Raw genomic sequence first — 21,423 nt, 5'->3', positions numbered from 1 at the left:
TCGGAATCTCTGACTCGGCCCGCTGGAGCAGTGAGCTGGTGCATGGGCTCCTGTGTATATTGTGGTCAGACGGAATCTGCATGTCAGTCCTGCACTCGACGTTAGTTCTGAGGGTTGGATTACGTTCAAACATAATGTGACTCGTGTGTGAATTGTTCTAGTAAAGTTTTTCCTAACTGATGCACTCCACGCTCCGTTTTGTCAGCTCCCCGTTCTTGTATCACAACAGCCAAAATCCTTTTTGATCTCAGTGAAGATGACGAGGGAGGTGTGTTCACAAACCCCGTGCTAGTACTGGCTTGATACATTTTGGCATCACACTGAGAGTTCTGGTAAATACCTTGCATGATGCAGGGGTCTGCAGAAGGAGCTGCTTTCCAGCTTTCAGATCCTATCCTAAGGCCTCAAAGGGAATAGGCCTGTGATGAGTTACTTAGGTCCTCACATGTGTGAATCTTAAAGCAGAGCAATGGGCTTGTTGCCTTGACCATTCATGTACTGGGATGAGGCTACGTTATCCAGCGTGGCGTAAGTAGTGTAGAGGCCTGTGACCTGTAAGTCTGAGAAGGAATAATCACTACCGCTCGAGACGGGGGTGAGGCCAGCCGTGCCCAGGTCACAGTCTGAGAGCTGGAGAGGGGAGTTGCTGAAGGCACCTAAGGTATCTAGATTGAAGCTGTCATCTTTCATTTCTTCCCATATATTTCCTTTAAAAGATGATAAATTCAGTCCTGTTACAGTTTTGACCTGCCATGGGCTGGGTTCAAGGTATACAATGGTCTTAAGAGTAACTGTTTAACTATCTTAACTGAAAGGTTTTAATTTCTACTCAGTCATAGGATGATGCTTGTGAGCGACTAGGTTTTTGGTTTTGTGGTACAAAGGCCTGCAGAATAGCAGGAATAATATGGGTTCAGCTGGTCAGTCCACAGCTAACTTTCCTGCCCCTCCCAACCTGCTTAAAATGTATTCTTCACCCGTAATGATATTATTTATATAGCACTCTTCTCTCCTGCCATGCTGCATGGACACGACGCAGCTAATCTTCACAACAACCCTGGGAGGTGGAGAAGTGTTCCTTTTTGCAGGTGGGGAAACTGAGGCACCAAGACTGCGACTTGTCCCTGGCCACAAGGGAAGTCATTGTCCGAGCTAAGATTAGCACTTGGGCGATCCTGTTCTAGGCAGGTTCTCAGACTGGCCATGACCATGGTGCCTTTTCTTGGACCATTAACCCACCCCCCCCCCCCCCCCGTCCCTCCCACATACACTCCTAATCTTCACTGGACACTGCACCACTGGGCTAAATTATACTGAAGGACGTAGGGAAATTCAAGGCACATAAACCATAGTATTCCAGATAGGATTCTGATCTTCTATTTCAGCCCAGTCCTGCAGTATTCCAGTGGAGGTGAGCCCAGTATGTCCTACTGGATCCAGGATGTGTTTTATATGTACAGTGTCTCCATAACTAGGTAACACTAACACACCGTGCTCCCATCCAGCTTCCCCTTTACCTTGTAGTGCGAAATCCATGATGCTTGGATCAAGAGCATCCACTTCGGTGTTCATATCTGCCGTCACATTCAGGAAGTCTGCGGGTGCACGGCTCATTGGGTGGTGAGGAAGGGGACTCTGGCTCATGTCAGGCAGAGTATGGAGAGGAGGTGTCTGGGCAGGTGCCGGTGAGTCCGGGGCTATGCGAGCCTGGGTCTGGATCTGGTGATGCAGTGGTATGGACTGCAGAGAGAGAGTCATGGGCTGGGGCTGCAGCTTGGAGATGGAGATTCGGCCTTGGGCTGCGGTCATGTGGGTCAGTGTGGACACTTCGGATTCTGCCTGTTTACTAGGCCGCCTGCAGTTCTCAGGTCTGTCGGTGATTAGTTTGTCTAATTCCTCTGTATGGAAAATAAGCAACTGAGTATACACGTCTACCATGGTGTGAGCAGGGCTAGTAGGTCCCTGAGGCAGCTGAGGGTTTGCAATGCATGCTTTGCTTTTCAGCAGTAAATAGGGACACGCTCCAGAAGTACAGTTCTAGAGCTGGACAGGTACCTCTTGCCACCTCCACTCCTCCCTCCCTCCCATACACAGGTCTTCCCTTTGATGTCTTATGATCAGGCCAGGAAAAGCCTGGCATATTTACCAGGGCAGTCAGGCTAACACTCTTCAAACCACATGGGGCAGACCTACAGTGAGCTCCTTGTTGATAGAGGTCAGGGAATTTTAATCTGACTGAGGATTTGCTGAACTTGTCTTTACATCTTAAGTATGTTTTTAGGACAGCCACATGATAGCTTCAATACTACTTTGTTTTTCAACTCTTCAGTCAAAAATAAAATGTTATGTCATTCTGATCACACGTTCCAGACTTACCAGGAAAGGTCAGGTTTGGTTTCAGCCACTGCCATGCTAGTAAGAGCTTAACAAATACGCTTTTTGTTACAAAAATGGGGAAATCTTGGAGCATGAATAAAAATCTCAATTCTGCAAAATAGGCATGAAATGTGGTGTTTGAAATGCACTGCTCTAAAGCACTGACCATCAGAGGCAGCGGAACTTGTCTAGAACGTCTAAAAACTGGGACAGAAGATAATCATCTTGGATCGGATCGGATCTGAATCTGAAAGAGCCGGCATACCCAAATAAGATGAATGGTTACTGTCTCAAGATAAGTGACTGGGATATTTTGAGAAAACTGGAGTCAGGGCTGAGAATAGAAAATTGTTGGTAATTTAACATCTTCCGCCAGATGATCTCAAAGCTTTGTACAGCATGAATTCCGCCTCCCACCCATTCTGCTAGGTGGGAAGCGGCGCACCCATTTTACAGGTGAGTAGTCCAAGCTGAAGTCGGGTTTGCCCAAAATCTCACAATGTTAGAGGCAAAGCTGGATATAAAAGCCAGGAGTTCTGGCTTTCATTGCCCAGCATTAATCACTAGACGACACTCCCAGGAGAGGTGAGGGGAGTGATGATCAGATAGAGAAGGGCAGGGAGAGGCAGCAGCTGGGAACATGAGTCAGGGCCTGGGAGGGTGGATCAGGGCTGGAAGGGTCAGAGGCAGGGGAATTTAGGAAGCACACCAAGCAAGGAAGCTTTGGATGAAGTGCTGAATCAAAAAATAGATTAACAAAAATTCTCTGCCTCTCCTGTGCTCCTGCGGCTCAGTTCCGATACCAGCGCTGACTGTTTCACATGGAAGGTACTATTCCAGCAAACCCAGGCCTGCTTTTTATGCTAGATTCCTGAGAAACCTGTTTGATTTTAGGCCAATAATAAACACTCCTGGAGTGTGCCAGAAGAGCGTGGTGCACTGCTTCCCTAATCACTCAGCTAGCGAAACCAGTCCTTGGCAGCTGCCTACGTGCAACGAGCCCCACAGAGCGACCCTGTCCTCTGAAACACTTTCCCTCCTTTCCCAAGCCCTGCTCTGGATAACTATAACAATTTATGTACGACTGACCAAACCGTCTCGTTTACTGTGACTCTTCTACACACCAAGTGGCAAAGCCCAATGCCAGTCTACCTGGATTGGCCATGCTCCTGTGAATAGCGGCCAAGTCCTTCCTCTTCCATTTCTGCATCTCTTCTTCCATCTTGTCAATCTTGGCAGGGTTGAGGGCCCACAGGCAGCCTTTGCGTGAGGTGCCACTCATTTTATTCTCCACTTTCTCAAAGCACTTGTTCAGGGAGAGATTATGGCGCACAGAGTTCTTCCAACCATCGGGAGCTGTCTGGAGGGCAGAAGGTTGTTATTCGAATAAGCTGCTGCCATGAGGAGAGCCGTCGGGTGGATGGACTGTGAATTCTCCATGGGGGACTCTCACAGGCCCCGCAGATTACAGCAACCTGCCCACCCGTTTAGCAACACAAGCAGCTTTCAGCATATCGTACCCGGCCTCCTTATGCTGCATGTTTTTTGTATGTCACGAGGCTCTGGGCTGCACTAGCTTCCAAGCACAGTTCAAGGCCTTGGTCTCAACGTAAATAAAGCAGTTTGGGTCCGACTTACCTCTGAGACGGCCCCTCTCCCTAGGCCCTCTACCCTTCTCTCCGGTGCGCTCAGCTGAGGCTGTGCTGTTGACAGGCCCTAGACTTGCTCTGTGGAGGCCTGGAGGCAGCAGGATATTTTCACGGGGGGACAACTGGCTGTGGAACTTGCTACATGCATGGGTCTGCCCAAGGCAGAGTTTGTGGAACTGGACACCGTTTGCTTGAGAGTAGGGGGGAGATACCAGCCCTTAGATGTCATAGCAATAGACCCCGTGTAAAAACCTAGGAAGATCTGAGGGAGGCTCCAAGGCTACCAGGGATGGCATTCCTTGAGGCCACCTTCTCTCGGGGACGGGGGTGTTCTTGCTTTGGGGGACAGCCCAAGGAGGGGATGGAGGGAGGATGAGGTCATGGTGCCACCTATTGTGGCCAGGCTGTTTTCTCTGTGTATGCCCAGAGGCTTATGCCTAAATAGCCTGCTCCCCTAGACCGAGTGTGACTCCGCAATTAAAATGCAGCCAGGGTAAAGCAGGGGAGACGCGTGGGTGTCGGGGGTGGTTGGTTTTGGTACACAGCATCTTGAGATGCTACGGATCGAATGCAGTGGCAAGTGGCGAGGCCTGTTTTGTTCCCTTCAGTCATAAAAGCTTATTGATTCCTTACCTTGAAGTAGGGGAAGTGCTCCTTCATGAAGCTGTAGATCTCACTCACTGGGAGGCTGCCTGTTTTACTGTTCTTTAATGCCATTGCAATCAAGCAGCTGGAAGAAAGAGAGAGAAGATAAAAGCCGGTTCCCTCTTCAGGCTGTGTGTGTTGGCCCATAATCTCCTCCTCTTTACCGAGCAACCTGACACCCGCCTTTGCCCAGACACGAGTGCCCGTGTGAACAGTCACTTCCCACTGCACTCGGGGTCTCATCAGCTCTACAGTAACAATACCCAGCTTCCGTGTTTAAGGGTCCAAAAGAGAGAATGAAACCTTGAGAACCAAGCTCTTTGGCGCTGTTACTCCACCTCTGTTCTGCTGGAAGGGGATTAACTTGCCAAGGTCTTTCCACTGTTAACTACACTAGTAACCTAGACAGAACAGCAGAGTGCTGTCGGAGGAGTGATGCGGATTTGCCTCTCCAGAGAAGGCTTCTGTCAAGATCATGGGAAAAGTAAATCGGTTTTGTGCTAGGAAAGGAAACGGAGCTTTTGCTGTGCCAAGTATGATACATTTATAACCAAGTCAAATGCAGGCTTGGCGCAATATCCCAGCTTGTTCTCCACTCACCTGTAGGAGTAGATTGGCTTGGGATAATGTTTGGGATGGACTTCCTGAGCAGTGTGAGGGGCAAGGCGAGGTTGAGAATATTGAGGATGGGGTCCATAGGATGCATTGTATATTGCAGCTGGGTTACACTGTATTGAGAAGAAAGAGGGAAAACTGTCAGAAGAATCCGCTTTCCCCATTACTTACTTACTTACTTACACACACACACACAATTGCCGTGTGTTATTTCTGGCTTTGTACTGATGAGAAACAAAAGCTCCCCAAAAAGATCACATTCCAGACAGTACTTCCTCAAACAGGCTCCTGTGCTCTGAGGAGACGGGAGATTCTAACCAATCTCTCAGTCGGTAAAGCCAAGTGCGGACTAAAGGACATGGAGAGTTTGTAACAAGTTCCATCCTTTCTCATAATGAAATACCACCCCCCGTGCAAGCCCCCTTCCCCTTTTGCAAGGGAGACACTTTCTATGCTGTTTAGATTCTAATTGATTCAGACACCAAATTACAGGACATCATTAAAATGAACATACCGAAAGCTTCCCAATTCTGGTTCACTGTACAGTAGCACACACAGCTCTTGCTCATCCGAGTGCTATTATCAAATAATTTATTTGTAATTTGTGACATTGTCACAGCTCTATCCCAGGCTGTCCCTGCCCCACCTCAGGTTCATCACATTTTTGAGCAATCTAGCATTGGCAAAATACTGTCCTGAAGCTCTGGAGACTGACTAAGGTGGGTTGTTTTTTTTTTAAATATCCACAGTAGAAGAACTGGGTGGGTTGTGCTGGTGCAGTCTGCTCCTGGCTGCAAAGCTGACCTGACCCGGGGCATTGCAGTTTCAGTGAGCAGAGTCGTCAGGAAGCTGGCTGAGGGTGGGTAAAATGACACACGAATAGAATAAGTTTTCTTCCAATTTGGGGTGGGGATTGTGTAGTGATAACCTGGTTGGAATAAGCAGCTGATTACTGGTTCTGGAAAGTGAACACTCCCAATGCTGAGTTTCTATGGCACGTCACCAGTGGTAGCGGAGGCAGTGGTGTTTTTCCTTCTGAAGGGTTCCTAGAATTGGCATTTTAGAACCTGACTCTAAAAGGCACGTGCACAGAGATTAGGTTAGGGGGATTCAAGGCAATTTTAGCTCAGCTGTTCACTTTGGTGCAGAATATCTGTAGGTCTGTGTAAGAGCCTGCAAATCCGGTCTGTACAGCTACTCTGAGACGCAGGCCGCATAGCAAACAATAGTACCTGTTGCGCATTCTGTGCGATGGCAAACCCTTGCTGTGAATGAGGAGCAGGGAAAAGCGGGTGCTGTGACTGTAAACTAGGAGATGGCTGCCCTCCGACTGTGTACTGGCTCATCTATTGGGATGAAAAGACAAAAGTGTCGGTCCTATAGTCAAACATCTTTCCTTGGCAAACACTGCAATGACAATTAACCCGCTCAGGTCAGCTCTTACGTTTGCTCCATGCGATGTAATAGTATTCAGTCCCACAATTCCCTGTGGCAGACTGGCTTGCACCTGAATCATTGCTCCCGGAGCACCTGTTGAATGCATATTACCTGGCACAGGACCTATTCATGAAAAAGCACATGATGAACGCACCCACACAAAACTACATCTCTGAAAACTTAGTTGCTATTTATTTTTAAAGCCTTATTTCAACTCTGATTAGACTCCATGGAAATAAGACTGAACTCAAAACACACTGCAAGGGTGACATCAGATGCCACTGAGAGCAGCTGCTGCTAGGGTGTTAGGTGACAGCTCTCTAATGATTTTGTAGTGCCATTAGTGTATGTGGCATTTTACAAAGGGTAAATTATACTGAATTACAATTTTTGCCCCAAAAGATTTTATATTCTAATGGCATAGATTGCTCCATAAAGTGAACACAAATAGGTGTGTTTGCTGAAGTAATGTTAAGACTAAGGAGAAGTTTGGTGACCATTAACTGAGAGGCTGTATGAAGCGCACAGCTGCAGGATTGGTCAATTCTCATTTTAGTGATGTTGAAACAAAGGCACAGATAAATGACCATTTCCAGAGATACTGAGAACTTCTGAAAACGAAGTCCTTGCGCCAAGGTCACACAAGGAGACTTAGCTGGGCATAAAAGTAAAGTCCAAACTCTTCGATCTTTGTTCTAACCCCTAGTACGCACTGCCTCTTAAAAAAAAATACACAGGATGTAGTGCTTCTGGCAGAGAGCGAAATCTACTGTACTTACTGTGAAAAGTTACAAACAAGAAAGCTAGTTACAGAGGTTTTGTCTCTCATTATTATTATTATTTGTCATTTAGCAGCAGGGCAAGTTACCTGTCTGCTGCAGCATGGACTCCTGAGAGCTGATGCTGAAGTCCATTCTTCCACTCGCCATCTGTTGTAAGCGAGGAACATCAACAGAGGTCAGCCATGACAAGGACTGCAAGTCGCTTGGAAGGTCTTCACTCAACTGGGATGGGGCAGAAGCCAAGAGTCTGCAGGGAACAAGGTGAGATGTTAGCAAAGAGCACAAAGATTCTGCTAGATTGTCTATAGGTAAGAAGGATGTCTTGGGGGGCCCAGCCTAATGCAAGTTAACAGTAGATGTGGGTCTGAGTTACAAAGTTGAGATGTGGATCCAAAGCTCAAGATGTGAATTTTTGGTTCAGGCCCCATCTCCCATTCATAATGCCTCCATGTGTTCCTTTGTAAGAGGTAACATTTTATTTAGCAGGCTTTGAAGTGTTTCTATTTTGAACCAGGACCAATTTAGGAGACTGTTCTGTCGAGATCTCCCTATAGAACAATATAGTGGTCAGCTGAACATTATGAAAAGTATATTTTTGCATGAGCGAGAGAGAAGGGCATTAGCACTGCGGTCAGAGCAGCAGTGCTGTACTCCAAGTGCTGCTGGTGTTTCCATCTAAAATGCTGGTTTTCAGAGGTTAAAGTGGCTGTCAACATTCAGCCCGTGCTGTAAACGTTAAGTTATCAGTCTAGGAGCACTTGATGCTTTAAAAAAGGTCCAGTTTGGCGTACTAAAAAAAAATACTTTAATTTAAAATAACCCACACAGAACATTGGTAATGGAAAATTGACTTCAGTGGGACCATTCCTGTGCTCAAAGTGTGTGCTTAAGGCTTTTTAGAATTGGTACCGAAGTACTGAAAAGGAGTGATTGTTTTGTACTTATCTCAAAAATTACTTTAAAACTTGGGGGGTGGAGGGGTGAAGCAGTAGATTCATAATGTTCTAACCACTCTGAGAAAATTTAAAAAGAAAAATCAGTTAGCACGAGATCTTTAAAGGGTCTCTGTCCGTTTCCAGATGGACACTGCGAGGGCAACTTTGGCTGAGAATAAGATTTTGTAAAAACAGGTTTTTTTTATGGAACTGTTTCCATGAACTTTATTTTAATTCCAAATCCACATTCCCCTGCAGCATCTGCAAACCAAACAATGCAGCACTGTGCTAGTGTATGAGAACCAGGAAGGGAAACTGCCTAGAAACAAAACTGAAATTGACCATTCCCCCACTACATGCCTGTGCGCACACACTGATGGATTGCAGTAACCTAAGGACACTCCATGGTTTAAAATAGGATTTTTAACCTGACAGTATTCCATTAAGTCTGAAATCCAGCTAATGACAAGACTAATGAGGAATTTCAGCACCTGCACCCACAACAGCCTTTACTTAGTGGGCCCTTTGACAGTCTGAAGGAGCTTCTTCCAGCTACTGTATCATGTGGATGTCGACGTTTCCAAAGGAGAGAGGTCTTTGTTGGTGTTGGGAGCTGGGGCGTGATGCAAATCCCACCTTCAAAGGCTCTGTACCGTGGGGACCTTCCCTCCGGCTGCAGCGGAGTGCAGTGCTGTGTGCAGTTTGAAAGCTTGCACCTTCCCCCAATGGAAGTGGGTCCAATAAAAGATGTTACCTCACCTACCTTGGCCCCTCCTGCAGTCAGTCCCAGTCTCTCTCAGAAAATCAGCTGCAGGGGACCACCTTGCCGGAGATGCGAAATGCATCTCCATTTGCCCCCAACCGCCTGTCCCACATCCATACTCTCTCCAGAGCACTTCCAGCCCATGCCAGGCTGGGGAAAAGTGCTTCTGCCCCAGGAGCTGAACATGCTTCTGCAATAGCCCCCCCAGCCCCTGCTGATTTGGGGAGCAAAGGCTTTATATCCTCAACAGGACCGTAACTGCCATGAACAAAACGACATTAGAGTAGGTTAGATTAAAACCAGCCATATCCAGGAAGATCAGAAGGCCGGCTCTCAGCTGCGGTGTGCTTTGTTGTCACAGGGCATGAAATATTGTATTCAGAATTAAATCCTGTTCAGGTTATAACAAAAATTCAGATCTAGCCCTTCCTTAAATCAAACATATGAGGGTTTCAGAAACCAGCACAACGCAATCTTCACTACAAAGCAAAATCTAGATTGTGGACTGCAGATCTCCTCCATTCGGGCCTTGGTGAGATCGAATGGAATTATACTCAACTTAATTTTTTAAAACAGCCTTCGATGTGCTAAATCTTCAGATAGTCTGCATTTATGGTCATAAACTCTTACAATCTTAACTGATAAAGCCAATGAAAAAACAGCCCAGACTTCTCTTGGTGAAAAGTTCCAGTTAGAAATCTAATTTCTGCACATTTTGCCCCACTTGCCCATGCTGTGCTCTTAGAAAGACACGATCAACTTTGTATTACTGCTGATAAGGAAATGCACGGCCTAAAAAGCAAAAACAAACACATTTACATGGAGGGCCAAATTGCAAACGTTCTTACTCAATTCAAAGCTGCCATTGAAGTCAGTGAGTTAACATGATTACAAACTGATGTCCAGATTGCGAGATTGTTTCTCATGTTGAATAGTGCTGAGGAAGTCAGAGGGACTCCTCAAGGAGTCAGGAACTACTTCACGTAAGTAAGGAGGATATCTCTACATAGCCCTGAGTAAGGACTGCACAGATTCAGCCATTGGAAACATGTTTCTATTTTGGAAGAACACAGGTTAGCCTGAGATTGTAGATTCTCTTTTTAAAACACCCTAACTGAAAACGTTCTCCAATAAACAAGTGACCTTTTAAAAAGCCAGGTGCACTGCACTAATGTGCATCCATTGTCAAATGGTGAGACAGAGGCAGTAAATAAATCTGATTTCTGCTGAAGCATCTTGTATGTTTTACACGAGTCTAAATCAGCTTAACATAAAATGCCAAAACAGCAGTGTGTTGCAGCCCAAAAGGCTATTGAGATTTTAGCTCTTTCTAGTCAAGATTTTCAGCAGTTCAAAAGTTCCCCAAACTCTCTTACCCAGTAGATCTCTAAAGCAGAACTTTATTTGTTTGCACAAAGATTTTAAAACCCAAAACAAGCAGAAGCCAAAGCTCAATTCCTGGCCAAAAACGTCTTCAAATCCTCCTCCGAGTCTACCCTGGTTTCTTTCTCCTACTGTAGTTATAGTGCAATAATTAGCATTGCCATGGTTACCACTGTTCAGTTATTTTGTGAGGCCTGGGACTTAAATGCATAAAAAGAACATCAGGTGACCACTCTCCCTACTTAGCGATTGGCTGGGTTGTAAGTAAACAAGAGCATTAAATGATTTGAAAACTGGGCAGGCTCATGTCGTTTGCAACAGTTGGACCCGTTCATTGTAAGCCGATAACCCATTGTGCTGCAAACGACTGTTGCCCAGTGGCACGTGGCCTCCATTGTTTTTGGCATTCTTGCTTAATTGTTTTTTTCCCTCCTCCTTTTTACAAACTTCACATTAATCTGGCTGAATGACAGCCAACACACAACACACACACAGACACACACATGCCATCTGGCACCCTGGTCCCTGCCAGTCCTTCCAGACAAGTCAGCTCCTTCAACAAATAATGGGGTCAGATGGGCGGTGAGGGTCAAAACCCATTGCACACGCCTCCTGTCAGGAAATGAATCTGCCACATGCCCTCTCTCCACTCCACAGCATGGGCTAAACAGCTCCGAAGGGGAGGACCACAGAAGCCATAGTTGCACAATAACCTCTCTACGTTTATCTCTTTGGAAAACTGATAAATTCCTTTGCTTTATGTTAACGTTAAGTGGATCCATCCAGCTCTTTCTAGAAGCCTAAATGATTAGTAATCCACTTTGTGTGGTAAGATGTTGTCAGAAACCTTAACTGCAAACAGCCTGAATAGGGTGCTGACTGAACAATAGGAAGCTCAAGATTCTCCTACTTCCTAGTATAACATGAAGAACATCTTTCCTTTTATACAGCATCCTTATTCCACAAAATCACAGACCAGCGTGCAGACAGTATATCGGGCATAGGCATGGACCTCCGCTGACAGAGACAGGGAGGGGCATATAGGCCATATTTTAAAGATTTGATTTACTTTTAAAGTTCATCTATCAGTCACTATGCCCCATTTTAAAGCAGATACAAGGATACAGTGAAATAGAGCGCTCTGATCCATTTGCAAAACAAATGTGATTCTTGTGAGGGAGATTATTTTAGCCCCCTCCATCCTGGCATAGGCTTCTAGTCTGAATTTGACTTTATACTTCCCATCAAAACAAAACGGACTTCTGTTTTGTTCAATTAAACAGCTTTGATGTATTCTCTTGCAACTATTCTTTAAAATAGACTGACAAGTATTCTAACAAACATTAATAGTTTGTAGTAAAATAGTAGAATCTAAGCAGATTACCAAAAACACATGTGGCACAAAGGGATTATTCTTTGAGTTGTTCAAAACAAATGTAAATTTCAGCAGTAGTGACTTCAAGTCACTTCAGTACTGCACATTTCACAGTAACCCGATCCAGGCAATGAGAGCTCAGACCTTTTACAAAGATTAACACAGGGAGAGCAGTCCTATCGCTTGGTTTTTTAAATGTACAAATATACTATGCAATATAAATTCAACTCCTCTAACGGTAGATGGGTTCTGGGTGTGTCTTTGACTCTTAGGGGAAAAAAATGCAAATCAAACCATCTGCTTTAGTTAAACCATGCATACGGTAGTAGTGGCTAGCTGTCAATTTATCTACTCATGGAGTTCAACCTTCTTCCACCTGTGTAATCCTGTGGCCCCCTCCCAACCTACAACTATATAGATATAACACGCATACAAAACTATCTGTTTGGTGTATCTCCATTGTATCCTTCTTCCCTTTTTTGTCTTAAATTACTGGTAAACGCTTGGAGGCAGGGCCCATGTCTTCCTGTGTGTTTGTACAGCCCCAGGTACATGTGGCTCAGATGAATTTAAATACCAGTGGAGTATACCTAACACATACTTACTAAAAATGTCTAGGGAGTCTGCCAGCTTGCTTGCTGGGAAGCCCTCCATTTTTGGAAAGCAGTTTCAGTTCAAGATGGCGGCTGTTGCTGAGGGAGCACATTGTGCTCTCTCCTGGAGAATTTATGGGTGTGGTTTTTTTTTTTTTGTTTTTTTTTGTTTTTGTCTGTACTGCCCTAAGGCTGTATAAAGGCAGCCTGGCTTGTAAACAGAATGCTCAGGCTGAAGTCATTAAGCTCAGATTTGAAGGTTAGGGATGGTCTAGGAAAGTGGTAAATTCTCAAACATTTTCTCAGTGTAGGGTGGCCGTGTCCTAGAGGCTCTCATGGAAACCTCCACTCACATTGTGGTCACAAAGAGAACTTCCCTTCTCGTTTGTGATTGCAAACATCCCTTAGGCAATTGCACCAATTGCTTACATATTTTAGCTGTCTCCAATGCAGGAAATGTTCCGTCATTTAAAAAATGAGTTAATTAGTCACACTGTCTGCTCCTCACTTTATCTGTTCTGTTCTTCTTTCCCCTTTACCTCTGCAAATGCTTCCTTGCCACTTGATTCCTGTCTCCCATGCAGCACAAGCATCTCTCTCTCCCTTTGGAAGTTCCTCTCCTGCTAATGGCTGGCATGGGTCTCTGCCAACAAATCCAGCTTCCCCTGCGTCTCTTACATAGGATTCAGTGCCCCCTACATACAGGCAATGAGGCGGGCTTGCTCCTTCTTGTTCCTTTTCTCGTTTCTGGGTCCCCTGGAAATAAGCTCAGCTAGTCCCAGAGACCAGACAGCTCTCCCTGGACCACCACCAAGTGCTCCACCAACCACCATTTAGGAACCCCGGCATCAGGGGTAGTCAATGGGCAGACCGTGGGCCAAATCCGACCGCCAGATGCTTTGAACGGACCCTGAAGTCTTTTTATTTACTTGTTGTTGTTGTTTTATTATTTTCTCTGGAGTCTGGACCTTGACCAAGAAATTTGGACCTTGACAAAAAATAGACTACCCCTGCCCGGCGTTAAATGATACAGGGCTTTGGGGGAAAAAAACCCCAAACCTGGTCACTGTGTGCAGTGTTGCTGTTTCACTTTTCCTTTTTCTTCAGTAGTTAGGATAAAAGTACAAAACTCTTCAAAGACCTTGAGCAAAGATGCTTAGCCTCTGGTAGATGTACCTTAACAGCTATCAAAATGGTTTCTACCTTTCAATTAAGTTTCACGGTGCCCCATGGAAGCAGATCAATATCGGGGGGGAGGGGAGAGTGGGGAACTGAGCCATAAATTGAACTGCATGATTGCCCAAGTCTCACAGGAAGTCAATCGCAGAGCTGGGAAGTGAATCGGTAGATGCTGACTCCCTGCTGTGCTCCATGCAACAATCTTTCCTTGCTATGGATCCTATTCTGCCAAACTGACTCATGTTGCGTAGCACCTTCCTCTGCAAGTTCTTCCATGGAAGAAAACGTGGCTTCTTATTTTGCTCTTGTTTTCATCGGCTGTCCCTTGTTTTATCTCCTGATTACCAACATTGGACTGACTTCCCTTTGCCCTGCATCTTGTACCGGTATCTACTCCAGTGCCAACTGAGTGTAGAATGCCTCCATGCTACATTCACTCTGCACAGGTGTAAATGACCATGGGGTTGTGTACACTTGAAACACTGCACCTTCAGCGCTTCAGCTTAGACACTACCTATTCTGATGGGAGGGGTTTTCCGGTCAGCCTAGGTAATCCACCTCCCCATGAGGCAGTAGCTTGGTTGACAGAAGAACTCTTCTGTTGACCTAGTGCTCTCTACGCCGGAGGTTAGGTTGGCTTAACTATGCTGCTCCAGGCTGTGGATTTTTCACACCCCTGAGCGACGTAGCTGGGTCGACCTAACTTTTTAGCATAGACCAGGCCTAAGTCAGCAGTATTACCCACTGCTTCAGGGATCCAAGCATTCTAGCTCACTGGGGATGTGGGAGAGCTTTATAGATAAAAGGATAAGTGTTCTGTACCACGAGTATTTGAAACTTCTTCTGATAACTGAACACTAAACCAAATTCATTTTCTGCCCTGGGTCTTGAACTAGGTGCCAAGCCCTTCCTGTGAGGGGTTCAGGGTCCTCTGTACTGATTTCATTGAACGCTGAGGGGTCTTGGAACTTTGCAGGATGGGGCCTATAGACTGGCAGAGCTAGAAGTAAGAATTTTGTAAATGCAAAATAATTTGAGGAGCAAGGGCCATCGCTTTTTAATTTACATTGATTAGTAAATTTCAGGAACTGCATGGGCAACAGTTGAGGTAATCCACTTAAATCAATTCTCAGCACCTTGCGTTTGACTCGTTTTTAGGAAGTCAGTGTCTCTCTCTCTTTTTTTTTTTTTTTTTAAAGCAACTAAGGTGATAAAATCCCTCAGCCATATCACGGTGTCAAGGGAATGGACACTGCAATTCTCTTCAGGAACAACTACTGTTGTATTAATTATGTATTTGTAACCTTTTAGCTGCAGCATGTTTTATTTTAATGCAAACTCCCAGATCCTGACTGTGCCCAAGGGTGAATATTGAAAATATTTAAATCGTAGATTGCTCCTCACAGATCCAAATTCCAAACTTGGTTTGCTCATGTTGTAGCCTGACTTCCAGACAGACAGTAGTCGTTTCTTACAAGCACCTTCTGTCACAAAACATTTTACAAACAAACTGATATACAAGCAGTAGACAAGGCCCTTTCTCCACCATTGAAGTGCAGCTATCTCTGGAATGGAACATAACAGCTGTTTATGGCTCCAACACAGCAAGTTATTTAAGCATGTGCATAACTCTCCATCTCATTGCTTTCAATAGGACTACAAACATGCCTAAATCTCTTGCTGAATCGGGGCCTATCGGAACAAAGCCACACTACATAACCATTTAGGATAGGAACTGAGGTATATCTTAACCAGATGAATCTGGGGGACGGGGGGGGGGGGGGGAGTTTGTTGGAAGTATGTAATTACATCAGTTGGAATTTAGCCAGGATATCTAATGGGTTAATGCTCCTGTGATAATTTTGTGTATTTATATTCCTGTAACACTAAAGATTTATTTATTTATTGAGGATGCGCTTCACCCAGTACATGACGCAAGTAAAGTAGATATTTTCTATTCCTACAGTCAGTGCTTTGTGACTATTTAAACACCTTTTGGCTAAGAGCTACCTATTTACACCCTTATTTCTAACCTAATATGAATAGTGACTTTATATCTGCATTGCAAGTCCTTCAAAAATATTGTACAAGGCTGCTCAAATAAATCAGAAAGAGGGGAAGTGTGGATGCTGTTATACTACACTACACTGAAAGTCCAACAACCGTTACACAACGTGATAAGCTACAGACAGTAGTTTTATTTACTATTTGTAAGGTGATTCCTTAAGCTAGAAAAGTGACATTTCATTTTAGTTAGTGACTCTTTTAAAAGTATTCCTTGCTGTACCAATACACAAGTATGTTTCTTTGACTCTTTTAAATTTGTATTTGCATAAATGCTGATTAGGCCAGATGAATTACGCTTGCATTCCCTTCTTATTCTAGAGGCATATGGTCCAAACACAGCATTTTAGGTATGTCACTGTTACCACCCTGTAACAGGAGTAGGTTAGTGATTGGCCAAAACCAGTATGCTGCTGCTATATTTTAAAAACAAGAAGAGTCAAACGTGAGCAAGAATGTTGAATATTTCTTAACAGTGAATTTTGTGACTTTTGTGAATGTCCCACCCTTAACAAATATGTACTTTTTCTGTAAAAATATGTATGGCTTTTTGAAATGGCAGTTAAAATCAATTCAGACCTTCATCAGGAGGTGTTAAAACCTGGATTACAGTAGTTGGACTAGCTCCACAGTCATTTCTGAGGAAACTTCCACAGACAACACGGGGGGTTTTGCCTGATACTTTGTAAACGCAGACAGACTACAGTGCAGAATCAGACCCATTATATAAGACACTGAAGTCCTCTGGGGGCAGTTGGTTCTATGGTCAAGTCAATCTAGATTTAAGCCATTATAAAAGTTAGAATAGTTCAGTATGTATTTTGAGACATGTCCCTTATGTTATTTGATAACCATATTTCCCCATACTTCCCCACAAGTCGGTCGACTGAATCTACAATCAATTGATTTTTGGGGAAAATGCATAGTTTCACCCACATGCTGATTTGGAAATAGAGCATTTTTAGCAAATAAATAGCCATTCCTGTGTTTGGGATCATTACGTATTTAGGAACTTTTAAAATCTCTGTTGTGTAAAGTTGCTTCACTGTATGAATATTTGGCCCAGTGGCCCTTAATGGTTCTAAAGTTGCCATTCTGTTTTACTTGGTTAGCCTAAGTGGTGTACATTAAGCACTTTGACTAATGCCAAATGATCTGAGTGAAATGGGCCTCATTAACTACTGACTTTATAGTTTTGTCAAAGGTTATGTGATATTCCAGTTACGCAATGACCACCAACCACAATGGGACTTATGGGGCTAAACTCTTGCCTGGAGAGCTACAAGTCTGATTCTATCCTGTGCTATATGGGCCCACAGCATCTGCTACTTTTCATGTACACAGCTATAAATGGTAGATCTAGTACAAGCTCCATGTTGTAAAATTCTACCGAAAAGAATATTCTTAGAGACCACAGCACTTGTAAGCTGAATCACTTTGCTCCTCAAGGGCCTGCTCTACAGCCCACTGACATCAAGGGGAGTCTTTCCATTGCTTTAATAGGCTTTGACTCAGAACCTATAATTTACTTAGCTCAGTACTGGATCACCCACAGATACTCCATTGCATTATAAACTTGTCACCTGTTGTTTCAGTTTTGAAAAATAAAATATTTACACTGAAATCAGTTTAGTCTTAAACATGAATTAGTAAGAGCAACATGTTCAGGGAATGCCAATCCCAGCAAGCTCCTCGACAGCTTTATCATTCCCTAAAATATTGGCTGCAGTCAATAGAAGTGTGTGTCCCTGCTACCATTAAGGGGTTAACCTTTAAGGGTTAGAGACAACAATGTTTTCTATGGAGGAGTTGGAAATGCATCCTTTTATGCAAAGTAGGCAGGTACCTACATCCCTCAGGAGGGAGGAGTTGAGGGTGTAGGAGATGGCACTTAGCAAGGAAGGTGTTTTATGTTGCACTGTTGAAAATATGTATCTGAAACCATCATCCAAGTCTGTCCTTGTCTGGACTTGACTCAGTAATACAGTCCATATCACCACTCCATCCACTATCTCTCATTTAAATATGCTTTTGGTCCGGAAGGTCTCAAGATCCACCAAAGTGAGTTTTTTAAAACAAGGGAAACCTTGTAATGTTTCAGATCTGAGCTTTAAGCCGCACGGGCGCACATTCTCTATAAACCACATGTACAATTATTTGTAGTTACTGCCTTTCATTCCTGTCTCTCTCCCTCTGAGTGTTCCCTTCTTTACCCTTCCTGGAAAACCTGGTCTCCTCAAAGTGCAACTGTCCAATTGAAAGATTCTAAGTGAGACAGAAGGGTCTTCTCAGCATAGTCCCAGCCTCCCACTCACTAATTGGAGGCCATTTCCTACTCTGCGGAGCCCTGCTGCTCCCCCATGGAGAACTCGGGACTGTGGGTTCCAGTCTTGGACTGTGGTGACAGCAGGAGAGTAAACAGAGCTGATAGAATTTGACAGGTCTATTCTTTTCTTAAAATCATTCAGTCTAAAAGATTTTCTTTTACATAATCCAAAGTGTTTTCTCATGAAGTAGGACAAATACCGTTCCACAATTGCGGTGTAGTTCAGATCTGATGCATTTTTATCAGAAGTTTCTACTTGTAAATGAGGTCACATAACTCAGAAAAGACTTTTTTTAAAAAATCACAAACTAGTTAAAAACAACTTTAGCGATGTAGGAGCTGTTAGTTCTAAGAATATATAATAAATAACTAAAAGCAGTTTTAAAACCTGCTTGAACTCCAAGTAAACTAAGATACTGTCTCTGTGTCCTAAAAGTAAAATAAACCATATCCTGCATACAAACTTTTTTGTTTGTTTGTTACTATGAATTAAAGAATCTCCCATACATGAAAGGTCTTTGTTACGGTGCTATATGCTTCAGGGAGCTAATACTGATTTACAGTTGAGCATCCACAGGTCATCCACACCCTTCCTGAACAACTGAAACATTTCTTTACCAATATTTACATAACCAACAAAATGCCTAGAGCAAACAGTGCTTTAATAAACAGCCAAACAGGGTTTCACAAACCTTTCTCCATAGTGGCTTCACCCAGTATAACAAATCACTTGTTGCGCTGAAAGAAGCTGCCGGGCAATGTTTGCATTTTGAATAGAGAGAGGCTAGAAGAAGAAGAACACCTACGGCTGCCCACTTTGACCCAAGGAAATGTTGAAAACACCCACTGGCTGTGAGAGTCACCCACTCGGCATTTACAAACAAACCAACAAAAAACCCTCTTCACTTTGCTGCACTGATTCACATGCTATTATGTATTTCATAAAACATCACCTCATGTGACAAGATGTAGCTGAACTTAACCCAAAGCACTGTAATTCATGCATAACTGTCCCATGACTTCTAAGAAAAAATATTTTTTTTAAACTCTAAATGGATAAGTGTTGGTATAGGTAAATAAATGCCTACTTGCTAAAGGTTGTCAGCAAACCCAAGTTTGTTCCTGTTCATATTATAAGTAGTTTGGCATATGAATGCATTTGGAAACTAAAGCAAATATTTATTTTAATTAGGACCTTCCCAAGTGCTAGTTGAACATGACTCCTGTTTTTCCTGACTGCTTCCTATCAATTCAAAATGCTACATGAAAGGGGGCTTTTAAATCATTACTATTTTACAAGAGTATCATAGTCTGGCAAATCACACAGAGCACAGACTATACCAGAAGTTCACACCAGGCTTTGAACATATTTGCATTGACTCTGATTTACTATCAAAACATTTTAAGGTAGGGTGTTTCTGAACACACAGTATGCTACAAGCAGTCACCAAAGAGAAAATTTCTTTTAAAGAGACAAGCGCTAAATGTAATTAGCTTCTTCATTAAATAGGATTTCTGGAATATTTGAATTTATTTAGAAACATACATAACTGTTAGTCATCTAATGGGCAATGAGGATGCAACACCTCTTTATAAATGGATAAATTCCTCACCTGTATTCCTGCGGTGAGGGGTGATGATTTTGCCCTGAATTTCTAATGATTCCTGACATCATGGATGTAATGTCACTTTCTATCATCTCCTGTGGGGAAGACAAAAAAAATATATATATAGGTATGAAGTAGCTATCCAGCATTTCAGCAGTATAGAGGAAAATTTTAAAAATTCCAAATTAAAAAACCTGGAATGTAAGACCATTATTGTTGTTGGCACGTTTCCTATCACTTTTAAGAGCAATGTTTTACTTAGGCTATAAAATGTCTAAATATTTTAGAAAGGCAAAGGAGAACATAATGCAGAATATATAACTGATGTAATAAATGGGAGGGTCAAACGAATCCATTACAGACATCTCAGTTGTGTGAACTGAATACCAACCAAATTAGGAAAACAGTTGTGTGTCAGTTGTTATATACTAAACAAAATCATATGACCTGAAAATTTAAAATTTAGGAAAACTAAACGACATTTAAAAATGACAATGGCTAATATTTTAAGTACATCTAAGTTATTACCAGAAAAAACTCTGCTAAAGAATTGATGTGAAGACACAAGTTTAAAAAAAAATCTGGGTGACTGCAGAGTCATTTAAAAACACTCCATAATACAAGCAGCTGTGGCAATGAATGAGATCATTTTAGCAGAAAGGGAAGGAAAGATTCAGTCATACAACTTGCCCCAAAGAGTAACTGTTTGCAACACTATTGTTCTAAAAGTACAGCTAAGGCTGAGTGAGGAAAAAAATAAAAACTACATGTGCCAATAAGACTGACCCAAGTTTTCAGAAAAAGCTTGCAACCTCCATGAACTAAACAAGATCTAAACATTATCTGCACATATTTCTCAATAGGAACTTGTAGATTACACCCTATGTGCTTACAGGAAAATGAAATGTGCTAATTGCACAACTGTATGCAAAGCAAACCTTGCAGGATGGTACCTGGAGTGAGATCTGCGGCTGCTGCACTTCTCTGGTCTAAAGGGATCTCTCTCTTTGTAATTTGGCTGCAGTTTCAGTCTCCAAACCGTTTTTAAATTTCCCTCTCAGGAGCTGTCCAGCCCGGAGCATGCGCACAGGGCGAGTGAGTTGCTTTGCAGGGTCAGTCACAGGGCAGGGTCAAGGGGACTGCAGCATTTCCCAATCCCAGTAGCACTGAGTCCCCATCCCACCCCCGGATTGCCAGGCCCCCCAGGAGTTGTTCTGGCCAGCGGTTGTGCTCTCTAATCTTTTATAGCATCTAAACTTCCTTCGGATGCACCCGAGGACTGAGTTGGGAGGGAAGGGAGAAAATTCAAATTTAAAAACCTGTTGCAAAATGTGTAATAGGGCATTAAAATTAGCATCCCTAGTTGAAAAAAAAAGGGGGGGGGGTGCTAAGAAGGTATCCCGGGTTTAGACGCAGACAACATTAAATTGTTTTTTAAAACAAAAGGTCTCTTGCTTTTGAGTGGGGTGGTGGGCGAGAGAAGGGGCAAATGCAACAGCGCGCGCCACTTCAGCACCCTTTTGGGGGGGTGAATGGGGAACAGGACTAGCGTGCGCCACTCCAGAAGCAGCTGCACCAGGATGCACCCCCGCCACCAATTGCAGCCGCGGATTCTTTACTGGGGGAGGAAGGTGCGGTGGGGAGAGAATTAAGGGGTAATAGCAGCCGCTGGATACTGCTCTGCCAGCCGTGCC

At 43.7% G+C, this 21,423-nt stretch overlaps 1 protein-coding gene across 1 annotated transcript; it reads right to left on the bottom strand.

The window, feature by feature from the left end:
* Positions 1-456: 456 nt before the first annotated feature.
* On the bottom strand, positions 457-20,874 carry FOXN4 (forkhead box N4). Its single transcript, XM_024196124.2, has 10 exons — positions 20,683-20,874; positions 19,736-19,824; positions 7,591-7,751; positions 6,730-6,845; positions 6,518-6,631; positions 5,271-5,398; positions 4,659-4,755; positions 3,529-3,736; positions 1,518-1,898; positions 457-707 (listed from the first exon to the last, which is right to left on the bottom strand). The coding sequence occupies exons 2-10, from the start codon at positions 19,819-19,821 to the stop codon at positions 457-459; spliced, it is 1,542 nt and encodes a 513-aa protein (XP_024051892.1). The 5' UTR covers positions 19,822-19,824; positions 20,683-20,874.
* Between the last annotated feature and the right edge of the window lie 549 nt (positions 20,875-21,423).

This window comes from Terrapene carolina, unplaced genomic scaffold (genome assembly GCF_002925995.2).
Source record: "Terrapene carolina triunguis isolate 2854851 unplaced genomic scaffold, T_m_triunguis-2.0 Scaffold234, whole genome shotgun sequence".
NCBI lineage: Eukaryota > Metazoa > Chordata > Testudines > Emydidae > Terrapene > Terrapene triunguis.
The sequence above is the reverse complement of the archived record's forward strand: the minus strand, read 5'-3'. Positions and strand labels throughout refer to the sequence as shown.

Bases quoted from the DNA above. Each gene is read 5' to 3' on its own strand.
- FOXN4 (XM_024196124.2), bottom strand. From the start codon at position 19,821: ATGATAGAAAGTGACATTACATCCATGATGTCAGGAATCATTAGAAAT. The intron at 6,846-7,590 runs GTAACTTGCCCT...TTTCATGAATAG, and splicing joins GTCCATGCTGCAGCAGACAG to GTCCTGTGCCAGGTAATATG. The intron at 5,399-6,517 runs GTACTATTGTTT...TTCTCAATACAG, and splicing joins TCGCACAGAATGCGCAACAG to TGTAACCCAGCTGCAATATA.